Source organism: Schistocerca serialis, chromosome 1, assembly GCF_023864345.2.
Source record: "Schistocerca serialis cubense isolate TAMUIC-IGC-003099 chromosome 1, iqSchSeri2.2, whole genome shotgun sequence".
NCBI classification, from domain to species: domain Eukaryota; kingdom Metazoa; phylum Arthropoda; class Insecta; order Orthoptera; family Acrididae; genus Schistocerca; species Schistocerca serialis.
The window spans coordinates 118,958,755-118,976,181 of record NC_064638.1 but is presented as its reverse complement, the minus strand read 5'-3'; the positions used below and the strand labels follow the sequence as shown (position 1 = coordinate 118,976,181).

At 37.1% G+C, this 17,427-nt stretch overlaps 1 protein-coding gene across 1 annotated transcript in view; it reads left to right on the top strand.

Annotated features, from left to right (window-relative positions):
• Positions 1-16,948, top strand: part of LOC126463579 (baculoviral IAP repeat-containing protein 6) — a 314,074-nt gene extending 297,126 nt beyond the window's left edge. Inside the window, 3 exon segments of the mRNA XM_050096169.1 lie at positions 2,221-2,409; positions 2,504-2,638; positions 15,329-16,948. Coding sequence (XP_049952126.1) covers positions 2,221-2,409; positions 2,504-2,638; positions 15,329-15,622 — 618 coding nt within the window. The 3' untranslated portion in view covers positions 15,623-16,948.
• The last annotated feature ends 479 nt before the right edge of the window (positions 16,949-17,427 follow it).

Here is a 17,427-nt window from a genome sequence, read left to right as displayed (position 1 = left end):
TTATTTAATTCAAAAAGTCATGTTGCTTTGTTAGAATGGGCTTTCTTGAGAATTATTAGAGGGCAAAGACATAGATTGGCATAGTTATTTAAAAACTTTTATGTTGGAGTTGAAAGCCAGTGTCTGAGGATAGAAGTTCTTAGTTTGCCTCGAGTTTCGTGATGATGAATGCTCTCTTCAATTTTAAACTCACCAGGAGAGAACCCCAGCGGTGGCATCAACTTTTTGAAACCAAATACCTGGTGCTGGAGCCAGCCATTCACCCATGTTGCAAGTAATTGATGAAAAAAAATTCAGAATTTTGCGTGTTTTTCAGTAAGGTTAAAAAAGCCACATTTTGTAGTCTGGTTGCATGGTGTAATTGAGACAATAATAGCTTCACATTCTAGAGGTTATGGGTTCAGATCTCGTCTTGTGCAGTAGACTTTTTTTTTTAAATTGTTTTATTTGTAAATCTTGATCTAAATGTCTTTCCATTATTGTTATTCAGTTACTTGGTTTAAATATGTTTTTTCTTTAATTTCTATTATTTTGTCAAATTATTTTAATGAATGAACTTTTTTCATTTGTTTCATTTTTTTCTTCATTTCTTTTTTTTCCAATATGAATTTAATTATATTTATCTATTATAATATTCAATTATTTGAAAATTCCAATTTATCAGTTAAAAACAAAAGATCAAGTAATGTATATTGACTGTGCAGTGGTGTGAAAAATGTATTTTTCATTACCAGATGTTCCGTTTTTTATCCATGGTAATCATCATACAAACATTTACAACATGACCTAAATATCTATTGCACTATGGACAAAATAATGCTGATGAAGATTTAAATGAAAGAAGGGTTTATAAATATAACGAAATTCAAACAAAATAAGAAGTATGTGTTGTGAAAGTGATAATGTGGATGTGAACCCACAATCTCATGAATGTGAAGCTACTGTCCTGTCCACTGCACCATACAACAGGACTGTATGATGCAACTTTTTTAATGCTATTGAGTGTCACACAAATTTCCCAAATTTTTTCGTCAATCTTTCACAAATGAGGGCCCTCCAGGGTGAACAGCTGCAGAGTGTGATTTCTGGGATCTTAACCTACATAACTGTACAGATGGTTTCAAAAAGTCGATCCCACCACAGGGGAATCTCTCCTTGTCAATGATTCTATCACAAAAGTGAGTGTCTTCAACTTCATAAACAGGGTCATTAGTGTCCTTTGGATAAGCTTTGCATATTTTTCTGACTACTTTTTTTTTCTATTTTGTTGGTGTCACTAATATAACAAGCTTATCTCCATATCAATTCAACATAGTAAATGTGTGACAGAAAAAATATAATGTATGTGTTCCTGAGATAGATACCAGTGACATACTACATCTGCCAATTTTCATATGAAATACTGCACTCGAGCTGTTCTCTTGCCAAGACAGCTTTTAAATTTATTTCAGTTTAATGCAGACTCTATACAAAATTCTGAAAGTCATGTCAATTGATTTGAAGATCAGTCCTCAGTATGCAAGTAGAGTGCTTTAATCAGTGCACCACCTGACTCAGTGTGAAATTATGCCAGTTCTTTTATTGTGGGGGGAAAAAGTCAATAAAAACAGTTAAGTCATGAAGTTGAAGTTGTTTGGTGGACACTGTCATTGTAGCTGTCTTAAGTAGTAAGCATTTAGCTTCTTTATTGGCAGCTTCTGAGCAAAGCATGAATGTTGACTGGAACCCACAAGTTACACATGTAGTGTGGAGCTTTGTATTACTCCTGTTACTTTTGTACTAGTACTATTACCTTTGGCAGTTAACAACTCACACTATTACGAGTTACATGAAGTTTAAAGCAAACCCTAGTATATAGTTTTGCAACATCAAATTCTAATTTTCTTATCCTCTTGGGAATAATACACTGATATTTTAATGTGTCTACTTCTGTTCTTAACATTCATCAAATGTGTACTTACTTTACAAAGCAGTAAGTTATGAGCAAAGCTACCATAAATGAACATGTTAAACATTCTTACAGTGTACACTCTGCATTTTTTACAGAACTAGTTAACTGAAACAATCTTACTGCACCCAGTTTCATTATAATCTTTCTGAACCCCTGTATGGTTCATTAAAATAAACTGTTGGTTTAGTTTCAGTTGATTTTTACATTTTTATATAATCCGCCAATTTTATTGCAAATTCATGTTTAGTAAATGTTTTAATTTGTTGTAGGTGTTAGTGTCCATACAGTCACTAATTCTTGTTCCGGAGCCCTACTTCAATGAGCCTGGCTATGAGCGATCAAGAGGTACACCATCGGGTAACCACAGCTCAAGGGAGTACAATTCGAACATATGCCAAGCAACTGTGAAATGGGCCATGCTAGAACAAATTCGAAATCCGTGTCCCTGCTTCAAAGAGGTATGTGTTGTATTCCTTGATGAAAAGATGCAGTAATTTTTTTAATTTCTTCTCTATTCTAGCTTTATATTTCTTATATGGTATTCCTTTCCAGGTCATACACACGCACTTTTGGATGAAGAGGCATGAAATTGTGAAACAAATTGAGAACTGGATTGCTGATATGGATTCTCAGTGTGGAGACAGGCGGACGGGGAGAGCCATTTCACTTAACTCCATGGCTTTAAAGGTATGGTTGTCATCTATACAAATATGTTGTTATGAATCCTGAGTTGCTGATTTATGTATTCTTCATTCCTATGTGATATAATTGATATTTTGTGATTTATGGAGGTAATTTGAAATAATCGTTTACTAATATCTTGTTTGGGACCCCATGTTCTGCACTTTTCCATTTGGATAGTTATATGTACTCTGATTAGGCCTTGGATTTGTTAATGTATTTCAATATCATTGTCTTTTGGACATTAGCAAATGCTTATCTACAATGAGTAAAGAGTTCTATTTCCAGGATGAATTTGGGGGATGCTAATACACAAGAGACAAACATTTGAACAGAATACCCAGACAACCTTTGTTTCTCTCTGTGTCGTCTGTCAACAATGGCACAAAAAATCCTAACAATCTGTCATTACCTCGACAGCCACTTATTCTAGATGTATCAGTTACTATTGCCACTTTTTCATGAAACATTAATGGGAGACTAAAAAAGTCCCACGAGAATCGCTGTTCTCTAAGCCAGGACTTAGATGAATGTTCAACATAATGCTTGCCAGTGGAAGGTGGCAACTGACCTTGTCATGTGTAGCCTTGAATTTTTGTTACAGAGTGCATCTGATCTGTCCATTCAGTTTCAATTTGAAGTGGTCTTTCCTTTTCCAACAGGGAAAAAATTTTTAATTTCCCAGTTTGAGGGTCAAATTCATGCAAGGAAAATGACAGTTTGAATTTTGTTCACTTCCTGTTGCCACACTCATCTGGCTGGGTGACTTAACAACATATAAGCAACCAAAGGGCTTGTAGTTTTCAAACATTACCAAATTTTTGTTTTTTTTATGCATCACTATAGGAAGACATGTGGTGCTACAGAAGAATGCTGAAGATTAGATGGGTAGATCACGTAACTAATGAGGAGGTATTGAATAGAATTGGGGAGAAGAGGAGTTTGTGGCACAACTTGACAAGAAGGCGGGACCGGTTGGTAGGGCATGTTCTGAGGCATCAAGGGATCACAAATTTACCATTGGAGGGCAGTGCGGAAGGTAAAAATTGTAGAGGGAGAACAAGAGATGAATACACTAAGCAGATTCAGAAGGATGTAGGTTGCATTAGGTACTGGGAGATGAAGAAGCTTGCACAGGATAGAGTAGCATGGAGAGCTGCATCAAACCAGTCTCAGGACTGAAGACAACAACAACAACAACAACAACAACATAGGAAGACAAACTCGTAAAGCTTATGCTATTAGATACCAATAGTGATTCATGTGATGCCTTGCCCTGCCACTACACCTAAAAGTTTTTCTCAAAAACTTGTTTTAACCAAGCAGTAACTTACACTTTCTTCTGAATAACAACAAAAATAAAACTGAATAAACAGTTCTTTGTAATAGGACAGTCCCATCCACTGACGTATTTTTGTTCAGCCAATCCTACTGAGGTACCAATCTGCCATTGATAAAATTGATTTTATAGTTCATTAAACTCAGCAAGTACTCTTTGATTTCTCTCAAGTTCATAAAACAAGCCTCAGCCTCTGCCCACCCTGTAATTGCTACTTCATTGGCTGTGTAGCACGGATTTTTAGTTTCACTACATATTTTTTATTTTATTTACTGTTATTATTATTATTAAGATTTTGCAAAACATATGTGATTTGAATGTCGGATGTGCACTGTCTGACAAAAAAAAGTGAAGTACCCAGAAGGAATGGAAAACAAAATGAAACTTCACAGTCTGAGAGAGTATGTGATATTATTTCAGTGATTACTGTATAGTCAAATTTACCAAGTACTTGGCACTGTGAACTCACTTTTGAGTATTACATTGCACCCTCCTCGGGCCTGGATGCATGCAATGATTTTTTTTAGGAAGGGTGTCTTAAAGTCATTGTATCCTCTCCTGAGGCAAACTGCTCCATGACCATTGTAACTAATCGTTGATGTACTGGCACTGGGACGTAGTTGATGTCCCAGCTGGTCTCCCTAACATACTATCAGGAGCAGATCTGGGAATCTCGTTGGCCATGGGAATACCTCAGCATCGTGCAGACAGTTCATGAGGGCATATACTATCAGGGTATGAACATTGTCCTGTTATAAAAATGGCACCACGATACTGTCACACTCTTTGGACCCTGTAGTGCATGAATTTCACTGCAGTGGTAGCTTTTAATGGTCATGAGGCTGCAAATGCATGCAGGTTACAGAATCATAGGGAGTTGTCCACTGCATTGGATTGTGTGCACTTTCAGCCTCAGGTCTAACTGAAACCACCAAAGAAGTAACCATTAACAGCTGTCCACTGTGCCACTGAGTTAACATTGACAAAGGCATTTATACCTTTGATTGCTGCAGTGTTGTGATCTGACTTATTATAAACTCCTTGTAATATAAGTTTTGGGATTGTAAAGAAAGAGTCATGTTGTACTGGCACCACTGCTTACTAATGACATCATGACATAGAAACTGGTGTCGCAATCCAGGGGTCAGTTCGTATTTCGTGATGTTGGTAGTAAGTAATAATTCCAGTATATCACAAAGCTGTTTATACACAGTTACACAGCTTATATTACAAGACATTCACAGTAATTCAGATCACATATATCAACATTAAATCAATCAAAGATATAATTCTCTTTGTATCAGTTCCCAACAGTCACATGAGAGGTAATTTGAGGATACAGGACGTCTGTGGCATACTATTGTGCCATTATATTTCCCTGAATAACTACCATCCCTGTCCTGAAATCATACCTGGTGGCTGCCCACACCATGACACCAGGAGTAACACAGCTGTGTCTCTCCAAAACATTAGAAGAATGCTACATATCCCCACGTCGCCACCAGACTTGATGACAGTGGTCTTCCGTGGTAGTGCAGAACCATGATTCATCACTGAACACAGTCAACTCATTCATCAGCAGTCCATGCTTCCTGGTCACTTCACAGCTCCAAACCCAGCCATTTGTGTTGTGGTGTTAATCCTTTCCATTTATGCCAAGCAGGCAGAAAGCCCAGACAGCTATGAGCTTTTTTTTACGCTGGGCAGGTAGTGAGTCCTGCTGATTAACAGCATTCCTGTATGCCCAAGCATGGGAGCAGGTGAACGACCACAATAGAACCATGACTTGCTGTTGTCCGCTTTTCAACAATCGTGCCACTGCTGTCATTATATGCTGTTCATGGTAATGACACAATGTGTTACACCTTTTACCTTCTCATGAATTCATTCCTCTTATCAGTTTTGCATTGCATTTGTGCACATTTGGTGAGACGACAACATTTACCCGCATTGGCTTTGCAGTGTCGGAATGTAATTTATTGGTCAAGGAAATCCTCACAAATAGTAGTGACGAAAATGATATTGATATTTTGGTCCTTTCTTTGGGCGAATATCTGGATGTGTCAGAGTACTGCTGATTCTGCAACACCATGAGGAACTTTTTCAGAAGATTCTTCTGATGAAGAGGGAAAAGAAGATGAAGTGATAAGCACAACTTCATCATGAAAAAGAATGTATGATTGGTCAGATAATCATCCTGTGATTAAACGCCACCATTTTTTGAAAACATTTAGTGACATAAGAATAGACTTTGATTATTCAGCAATTCACTTAGACTTCCGTAATGAAAAAATGATGACTGTACCCAGCAGGTTAGCATGATGGAGGCATATAAAGCTTGCAGAAGTTTATTGCTTCTTGATGCGTTCTCTGCTTAAGCAAAGAACTAGAAAGGTAGAAGTGAATTAATGTTGGTCAACAGATGCTTTCTTTCAAATGTCAGTATTTTTACATACAATGTCCACAGACTAGCATAAACTGATTCTGCATTTATTGCAGCTGTATTTTAAGATATGATTGTGAAACTATGGCTCATTGTAGAACACACCAGAAAAAAAAAATTCAATGAGGCCATAGACCAGTGTGAAAATTTAGTAATAGATGAAGGAAGTCTGCCACCTTTCAAAGGAAGGATGTGATTTAAGTAGTATATACCAAAGAAACATAGTCATTTTGGTATCAAGGTTTTCATTCTTTGTGATGTAGAAAGTTACTATATTCTTGATTATGTTGTCTACAGTTGTCCTACCATAGAAATAGAATCCATAAATGCTGACTGGAGAAAAATCAGGTGATGTTATGCGTTTGTAACTGCCATACCTCAACCAAGGTAACGCTGTTTATGCAGACAATAGATATTCAGGCCTCAAATTATTTCTATGGTTACATAATAAATGTACCAATGCCATAGAAACAGCACACAAAAACAGTAAAACATTTACCACTGTTGCCTGACAAACTGAAAAAAGGGGAAATACAATTCAGGTCCTTTGGAACACTGTTGGCCATAAAATGGATCGACAACAAAGAAATATGGATGCTTTGAACCATAGATGAACCAGATTTTCTTGAAACTGAGAGAAGAAGGAATATAAAACAGGCCAAAATACATTAAACCCAGTTGTGTAGTGAAATAAAATACGTCAAAGGGTGCTGTTGATAAGACAGACATGATGTAAAGTTCTGTAAAGGCATCTGAAAGACAATTAAATGGTGCAAGAAGGTGTTCTGTTGGACTGACTTGTGTGTGTGTGCTGAATGCAAAAACAATTTTTGAAATAAAAAAGGGAACTGAACATACCATTTGCAAAATTCCACTTGGATCTAATCCTCCTATTGCTAGATAAATTTCATGGGCAAACAAGTAAAACCAAGATCCCATAGACACCAAACCAAGAAACTCCATTTTGATAGCATTGACCATGATTCCTTGTGGGAAAGGAGATTGTTAATTCAAAGCAAAATATGACACGCTTAAGATGCAAAGACTGTGACGTTGCTATTTGCATAGTGCCATGTTTTGATAAACGTAATACACCAAGCCCCCCCCCATGAACCATGGACCTTGCCGTTGGTGGGGAGGCTTGCGTGCCTCAGCGATACAGATAGCCGTACCGTAGGTGGAACCACAACGGAGGGGTATCTGTTGAGAGGCCAGACAAACGTGTGGTTCCTGAAGAGGGGCAGCAGCCTTTTCAGTAGTTGCAAGGGCAACAGTCTGGATGATTGACTGATCTGGCCTTGTAACATTAACCAAAACGGCCTTGCTGTGCTGGTACTGTGAACGGCTGAAAGCAAGGGGAAACTACAGCCGTAATTTTTCCCGAGGGCATGCAGCTTTACTGTATGATTAAATGATGATGGCGTCCTCTTGGGTAAAATATTCCGGAGGTAAAATAGTCCCCCATTCGGATCTCCGGGCGGGGACTACTCAAGAGGATGTCGTTATCAGGAGAAAGAAAACTGGCGTTCTACGGATCGGAGCGTGGAATGTCAGATCCCTTAATCGGGCAGGTAGGTTAGAAAATTTAAAAAGGGAAATGGATAAGTTGAAGTTAGATATAGTGGGAATTAGTGAAGTTCGGTGGCAGGAGGAACAAGACTTCTGGTCAGGTGACTACAGGGTTATAAACACAAAATCAAATAGGGGGAATGCAGGAGTAGGTTTAATAATGAATAGGAAAATAGGAATACGGGTAAGCTACTACAAACAGCATAGTGAACGCATTATTGTCGCCAAGATAGATACGAAGCCCACACCTACTATAGTAGTACAAGTTTATATGCCAACTAGCTCTGCAGATGACGAAGAAATTGAAGAAATGTATGATGAAATAAAAGAAATTATTCAGATTGTGAAGGGAGACGAAAATTTAATAGTCATGGGTGACTGGAATTCGAGTGTAGGAAAAGGGAGAGAAGGAAACATAGTAGGTGAATATGGATTGGGGGACAGAAATGAAAGAGGAAGCCGCCTGGTCGAATTTTGCACAGAGCACAACATAATCATAACTAACACTTGGTTTAAGAATCATGAAAGAAGGTTGTATACATGGAAGAACCCTGGAGATACTAAAAGGTATCAGATAGATTATATAATGGTAAGACAGAGATTTAGGAACCAGGTTTTAAATTGTAAGACATTTCCAGGGGCAGATGTGGACTCTGACCACAATCTATTGGTTATGACCTGTAGATTAAAACTGAAGAAACTGCAAAAAGGTGGGAATTTAAGGAGATGGGACCTGGATAAACTGAAAGAACCAGAGGTTGTACAGAGATTCAGGGAGAGCATAAGGGAGCAATTGACAGGAATGGGGGAAATAAATACAGTAGAAGAAGAATGGGTAGCTTTGAGGGATGAAGTAGTGAAGGCAGCAGAGGATCAAGTAGGTAAAAAGACGAGGGCTAGTAGAAATCCTTGGGTAACAGAAGAAATATTGAATTTAATTGATGAAAGGAGAAAATATAAAAATGCAGTAAGTGAAACAGGCAAAAAGGAATACAAACGTCTCAAAAATGAGATCGACAGGAAGTGCAAAATGGCTAAGCAGGGACGGCTAGAGGACAAATGTAAGGATGTAGAGGCTATCTCACTAGGGGTAAGATAGATACCGCCTACAGGAAAATTAAAGAGACCTTTGGAGATAAGAGAACGACTGGTATGAATATCAAGAGCTCAGATGGAAACCCAGTTCTAAGCAAAGAAGGGAAAGCAGGAAGGTGGAAGGAGTATATAGAGGGTCTATACAAGGGCGATGTACTTGAGGACAATATTATGGAAATGGAAGAGGATGTAGATGAAGATGAAATGGGAGATAAGATACTGCGTGTAGAGTTTGACAGAGCACTGAAAGACCTGAGTCGAAACAAGGCCCCCGGAGTAGACAATATTCCATTGGAACTACTGACGGCCGTGGGAGAGCCAGTCCTGACAAAACTCTACCATCTGGTGAGCAAGATGTATGAAACAGGCGAAATACCCTCAGACTTCAAGAAGAATATAATAATTCCAATCCCAAAGAAAGCAGGTGTTGACAGATGTGAAAATTACCGAACTATCAGCTTAATAAGTCACAGCTGCAAAATACTAACACGAATTCTTTATAGACGAATGGAAAAACTAGTAGAAGCCAACCTCGGGGAAGATCAGTTTGGATTCCGTAGAAACACTGGAACACGTGAGGCAATACTGACCTTACGACTTATCTTAGAAGAAAGATTAAGGAAAGGCAAACCTACGTTTCTAGCATTTGTAGACTTAGAGAAAGCTTTTGACAATGTTGACTGGAATACTCTCTTTCAAATTCTGAAGGTGGCAGGGGTAAAATACAGGGAGCGAAAGGCTATTTACAATTTGTACAGAAACCAGATGGCAGTTATAAGAGTCGAGGGACATGAAAGGGAAGCAGTGGTTGGGAAGGGAGTAAGACAGGGTTGTTGCCTCTCCCCAATGTTGTTCAATCTGTATATTGAGCAAGCAGTAAAGGAAACAAAAGGAAAATTCGGGGTAGGTATTAAAATTCATGGAGGAGAAATAAAAACTTTGAGGTTCGTCGATGACATTGTGATTCTGTCAGAGACAGCAAAGGACTTGGAAGAGCAGTTGAATGGAATGGACAGTGTCTTGAAAGGAGGATATAAGATGAACATCAACAAAAGCAAAACAAGGATAATGGAATGTAGTCTAATTAAGTCGGGTGATGCTGAGGGAATTAGATTAGGAAATGAGGCACTTAAAGTAGTAAAGGAGTTTTGCTATTTGGGGAGCAAAATAACTGATGATGGTCGAAGTAGAGAGGATATGAAATGTAGGCTGGCAATGGCAAGGAAAGCGTTTCTGAAGAAGAGAAATTTGTTAACATCCAGTATTGATTTAAGTGTCAGGAAGTCATTTCTGAAAGTATTCGTATGGAGTGTAGCCATGTATGGAAGTGAAACATGGACGATAAATAGTTTGGACAAGAAGAGAATAGAAGCTTTCGAAATGTGGTGCTACAGAAGAATGCTGAAGATTAGATGGGTAGATCACATAACTAATGAGGAAGTATTGAATAGGATTGGGGAGAAGAGAAGTTTGTGGCACAACTTGACCAGAAGAAGGGATCGGTTGGTAGGACATGTTCTGAGGCATCAAGGGATCACCAATTTAGTATTGGAGGGCAGCGTGGAAGGTAAAAATCGTAGAGGGAGACCAAGAGATGAATACACTAAGCAGATTCAGAAGGATGTAGGTTGCAGTAGGTACTGGGAGATGAAAAAGCTTGCACAGGATAGAGTGGCATGGAGAGCTGCATCAAACCAGTCTCAGGACTGAAGACCACAACAACAACAACAATACACCAAGGGAATGCTAGGGTATGTCAATAAGTGTGTGTGTTTCAAGAAGAGGAAAGTAAAAAGAATAAAAATAGAAAATAAAAAAGGGTTTTTAAGTCAGCCAGTAGCAGTCCAAAGCCTGCATCAAAAATTACAATATGAGTGTGGGAAACCATAAAATGCAATCAGATGGAACATGACAAATGGAAAGAAAGAACAGCTAGCTATAAGCAGGTGGAATCTTATTGTCATATGTTTCATTATGGAGAATCAAGTTTAGTCTTTAATTACAAAGGTGCCAATAGGCTTATCGCAAAATTAGTTGTATCAAAATTTTCATTGTTTAATTCTTTGTCTGGCGATATGAGACAGTTTGCTTTCAGAGTTCAGTAATTATTATTTATTTATGATTAGATTATGAATTATTGGTCTGGGTTTTGGGCATTGTCTACTTTTTTCTCTGCACAAGATAAATGTGTGGGTTATTTTTGAGTTTATATTTTGTGGTTATCAAAAATTGCTATCACTGTGACCTTAACAGTGTGATACTGATTTTTTTAGAGAGCATTTCTAAACACCCTGGAATGTACGATTAGGCAACTTATAATAACATATAATTACATTAATTAAATCAGATGCTTGCTTTAACAAAAAGTGATGGCACAAACTCCCTAGGTGCCACACCTGGAAGTTGTCTGTACACCTGTTGCATCAAAACTTCAGTTTCCAAAGTTGTAGTGTGTGGAGAGCATCTCTGAAATAACTTCATGCTGCAAGAAATTCTCATACATAAAAGAAATATACATCTAAATGAGGAGGGTGCATTAGCCCTCCAAATTACATGTTATTTGTGTCCCTTAAAGAATTAAATACTTGTGTTACTCATTTCTTTCAGGAAGTTGAGCAATATTACTTTGAGTTCATGTTTAATTTTCGTTATCTGTACATCTTGATTGAAAAATGTCTAAATGGCAAAAATGAAGATTTTGTCAATGAACCACATCCATCCTGTTTACCCCCAGAAAAGTGTACTTGTGTGTCTCTGCTTGTTTCATTGCTGACTTTGGAAATTGGCCAAGTCATTCATGTCAAAAATCCAGACGTGCCATGTGAACAATGTGATTACACCTCTTGTAACACTATTTTTACACGTCCAGCAAAGGCATCTCCATTTTGTTTCCTCATTTAGCGAAAACTGAGCCAGTGCTTAGCGATTGCAATCCCATTGAAGCATTAAACCCAATATAAAAAGAAAAAAACTTGTATATCACTCTTTGTAAATGCATTTTCATATGATAAAGTTTGGTCTGTATAGCACATAATAAAGCCTGATTGCTTATGGACTAGTAGGAGGAACGTTTCTAATAATTTATCTCCTCAGCAACTTGTGCACTTCATTATGTTGTTATTTCCATTAGTTGAATTCCATCGCTATTTTCTGTTTGTCAAAGTGAGTCTCATAGTGTTAACCAATATTGTATTTTAAAAGGCTTGTGCAATGGCCATGTATTAGACCCATTATCTGTTACTACATTTCCATTGTCATAAGTGCCATTGTGTTGCGTTAAAATGGGCTTTTGTTTCTACGTCCATCAACTGGGTGTCACATGTACATTAATATATGATTTTAACATGTTCTCTTAAAGCCAAGCTGTGTTTGTAATTGTTTAGGTGCCACATCCTATAAAAGTGACTTGAATATGATACAGGTTACGGACCATCAGAGCACAGCATATGAAAGATCAACAAACATCAGTCATATTTTAACCAGAACAACACAAGGGGCTTTTAAAAAACATTCATGAAATAGTTTGAGGAAGTACACACCACCACGTTTATGATATGCAAGACTGCATATCATAAAACTGAGTACTGCAAAATAGTTGCCGACCACTTCAGAGAACTACACAACTGCAATCCACCAAAAGAACTACTTAATTTTGATAACATAATCCAAATAAAACCAGACCCAAAGCCACCAACAGTAGAGGAAATGAGAGAAATCGAAGAAAAATTAAAAATAACAGAGTGACAAGAGAAGACAGTTTAGTCGCTGAATTATGGAAACTTAGTGACTACATTGTCCTGTGCATAACAGAAATCATTAATAAAACTTGAACACAAAACAGCTTCCCACCAGAATGGACATTAGCATTTATACATCCACTACATAAAAAGCAAAGAAACCAGATGCCAACAATTACAGAGGAATCTCCTTCTTGTCAGTGATGTATAAAATCTTGTTCATGTCACTTTTGAAGAGAGCTAAAGTAATACTCAACATACAACAAGGAGAACATCAAGCAGGATTTAGAAAGGGAAGGTCTTGTGCAGAGCAAATACTAAATGTAAAGAATGGAATAGAAATGTGGAAAACCAGAAACTTGAAATTGTGATAACTTTTATAGATATAGATTTTAGAAAGGTCTGTGACTCAATTGATAGAAATGTGCTCATCAACATTATAAAGGAATTTGGACTCAATTATAAAACAACAGAAGGTATTAAAGGAACTTTAACAAATGCAACATCAGAACTAAAATTTATGGGGGCACTGTCAGAGCCTTGTGATATAGTCAAGATTAAGACAAAGAGATGGTTTGTAACCTCTTACTTTTCAACTATGCATTAGAGAAGGTGGAGGAAAACCATCAATACTAAGGGTGCTCAACTAGGAAGAAACCGAGATAAAACCACCATAAACTGTCTAGCTTTTGCAGACAATATGACATTAATTACTGACACACTGGATAGTGCTAAAGAACAAATAACAGAACAAGAGAAAAAAGCAGACAAAATAGGACTAAAAATATCATTTGAAAAACACAGTTCATCACAGATATCCCCTCAAAAATCTTAAAGTTCTTAACAACACAGTGTCTAAAACAAACTGTGTAAATTGATCCCAGGCAGTTCCAGTGGGGTGGATGCCCTAGCTTCACGTACCAACCTCAACCAGTCATGTAACGCAGTTTTGTTAACATCTCAATGGAAATGCCACAGTGTTGTCGCAGCTATATAGACCACTATCATTTTCTCCTGCAGCCATTAGCACTACACAGCTGAAAGCTGGCAATGGGATAGTTAGCTGTTGGGGATCTTCTTATATTGACTCGAGAATGGATAATGAGCAGTACAAAAGAGAAGATACCAATGGAAAATAGAGTACATAAAATGGAAGGGACATTCCATATGATAAAAAAATACACTACAAAAAAGTCTTTTTCCTAGAACACAAAACTAATACACAAACAGACAGTGGACAGGCCTGAAACACTGTATGCGACACTTAAACTAGCAAGGTTTGGGGATCTTGAAAAACTGGCGAAAGTTGAAAGAATTCAAAGGGAAATACTGGGATGTAAAAGTAACAGTAATGTTCAATACAAATTAAGATCAAACAGGCAGCTCTGTTTGAAAATGGAAAAGCTAACTAATGTAATAAGGAAAGCAAGACTATGTGGACACACATACTTAATGGTTAACAACGGACTAACCAGAAAGATCTTCAACTTGCTAAACAGCTACAGATCCAAACCCACATGGTTCACAGAAATTGACAAAGCTATGAAAAGCTTTGGAATTAGAACGTAGACAATAGATAACAGAACACTTTTTGGAGAAGCAACTCAAAAGGCAGAATTTCAGGGAAGAAAGATGTCTGCAAATGAAAGGAAGTGGACCCAGGAAGAAAAAGAACAACACTTTCAACAAAAAAAGTAAGGCTTGGAGCAACCAAAATTAAACATAAGGAATGAAAACCAAATGTTGATTTATCGTATCCTCCAAAAGGATTATTCGAATAAATAAACAAACAATATCATCTTTTACAACTGTAATAACACCCGTATTTAGGCCACATCCATTTTGTAGAACAACTTTAGAAATGAAGTAGAGGGGGGAAAAAACTCACCTGTAGGCCCTTTAAAATAAAGTGAAATGCATATGGTCTCAATGAAACTTTTATTACAGCTGCAAAAGGTGGTATATAATGTATATTTCTTATGTAATCGTGACTGTGGAAAAGAGGCTTAAAAACAGAACAAAAAAAGATATGTGATATGACATCATCACTTATGGCTTAGCCAGTGTTTTGACCACAGAAAAGTACCCATTAAAGAAAAATGTTGAATTTGTCATCCAGTAAGCTATGTGGCAAGCAATATATTAAATTGTAAATCCTATTCTGTTCCTCCTATGGCTTTTACATTTCGAGATATACACACATTCCTCATTTGAAATGAAGTCAAACCTATGGAGGTGGTGCACTTGCATTTGGGGGAAGCAGGATTCAAGTCCTGCCTGACCATCCTAGTTCTGTGTTTCTCTAAATCAACAAAGGTTAAAAAGGCACGACCTCAGGGGAAAAGGACATGCTACTTTTCCTGACTCATCATTGCCTTATCCCAGTCAGTGCTTGGTCTCTAATGACCTGGTCATCAGTGGGACATGAAAGTCATTTGTCTTTTCCCCACTATAGTTGTAAGCAATTACTATATGTCATTACTTCTCTTTGAAAACCAGTTTTGTTTTTGCAGCGACACTTTCGACAGCTGAAGGAAGAATTAAATAAATTAAAAACTCCAGAGGGACTGGAAGATTTAGCAGATTCTTGCCTGGAACTTTCACCACCTTCTACCTCCAGTGCGCAGAGTGTGTCAGAATCAAAAGATGCCTCTCCTGTAGTCAGCACTCCTAGTCAAGGTTTTCTTCCATTTGGAGCCACGAGTAGCACAGATGACACACACAAGAAATCAACCGAAGAAAATGTACCCGCGGAGGTGTACAAGGACATGGAAATGGAGAAGATGGTTTCACAGTTTTGTGAATGAGAGGGCATTTTGGAATAAAATTGTAAGCAAATCCCAGTCAACAATCGTGGAGAAAATTCAAATAAATGTGACAGCCTGTCTTCTCAGTTGATTTATTTAAAACTGATCTTGAGTAAAATTTTTGCATTTCAGTATTACAGCTTAGTAGAACAGTTTATGAGGCTATGTTTGTATACTTACTCGAATGCAAAATATGCCAGTGGAAGAATCTTGCTTGATTCATTTGTTGCCATGTGACTAATTTACTTGGAAAGGTTTCTCTTTCCCAATTGAAAATCTTTCATTTAGGCTGTGGGTTGTGTGTGCACGTATATATGGAATAAATGTGATACTGTGTTATCTGAATTAGCTTATTACCCAGTGTGAGATTTTGTGTTGTGAGGTTGTGTGGACACTTTTTAAGTGCTTTATGATTGATGGAAGACATTCTTTTGTGGTCCAGTTGATAAATGTCAAGTGTACAAAAAACCTTAAGTGTTACAGTTCCAAAGAAATTACCTTCTTAAGTTGTGAGCAGTTAGTCAATTAAGCTCTTGTGGAGATGATGATATAGGGCATAAAATTGGGACTATTTTAAATTTTGATTGAAACTTAAATATGCTTTCTGTGATTATTGCATACACTTGATGTTGTAAAAGCATGGTTCTGGTTCACATTTTATGGATGAATGAATGTTTAATACATATCGAGTAACTTGAACTATTCAAGATAAAACTTGTTCTCAGAGTGAAGTCATTCTGATCTCCATACTGTTGCATTTAAGTAAATTCACTATATTGTCATTTTGTTTGCTTCACTATGATCATGATGATAACAGTGATGAACTTGCTTGTTAAATTTACTGTTTTCTTTCTTTTTTTTTCTACTCGTCATTTCATAATTTAAAAAAAAAAAATTCTACTGAAAAGGCTTCCTCCTCGATTTTAGTTGCTGAATATGTCATTTTCCATGTGTTACCAGACTAATTGGAAATGATGATACTGTGTATTTGACCTATATATATTTGGAGAGGCTGTTACAGAGTGCAACTCCATTTTGATACACAGTCTGTGTGTGATACTGTGTGATACTACTTACAATTGATTGATTAGGTGTTTAACTGACAGGGAAGGCTTCATCTGTTAGTAGAATCTGTGTTTTTGCATCATGACAAAACTGTTAATAGACTGTGAATATTGTGTAAAGTTCATTGTTAATATAAGAGTTGAATGATTGTTACACGAACTGTTTATGAAATGCTTGCAGTCAAAATGTGAATATCGGATGCATTGAGAGAAACTGTGAATTCATTTGATGTAAACAAAATAAATATTTTAATTGTTTGTATCTCACTGCTTAAAATATTTTAGAAAAATAATGACCTAGTTTCCTGCTCATCCCCTCCCCTTCCCCCAGCCCCCTCCCTCCTCTGTCTCTCACTGGTGCCCTTACTATTAGTTGGATGTCACATATCATGCCCTTGAAAGAGGGAGGGAGGGAAGAGTTTGCTGTTTAGAAGGGGTTATTTTTAATCTTTGGTATGTTCATTATTTATTTAGAGGAATATCACTAAACTTTCTCAAATCTGCAAATAACACATGAACATACTGAGCACAAAAATGTTTCTTAACACTTATGGTGTTTTGGATTTTTTTCAACTCTTTGTTGATAATACTTAAGTCAACATAAAATTCATAGAGGAGCGGGCATTTCAGAACTGAAGTTGCTAATTATGTGATAAATATATTTGACAGCATTCAAGAATAAACAGTAAGATGATGGTTAGATCATAAGCCTCAAAACAGTTACTATTTCAGATGGTATTT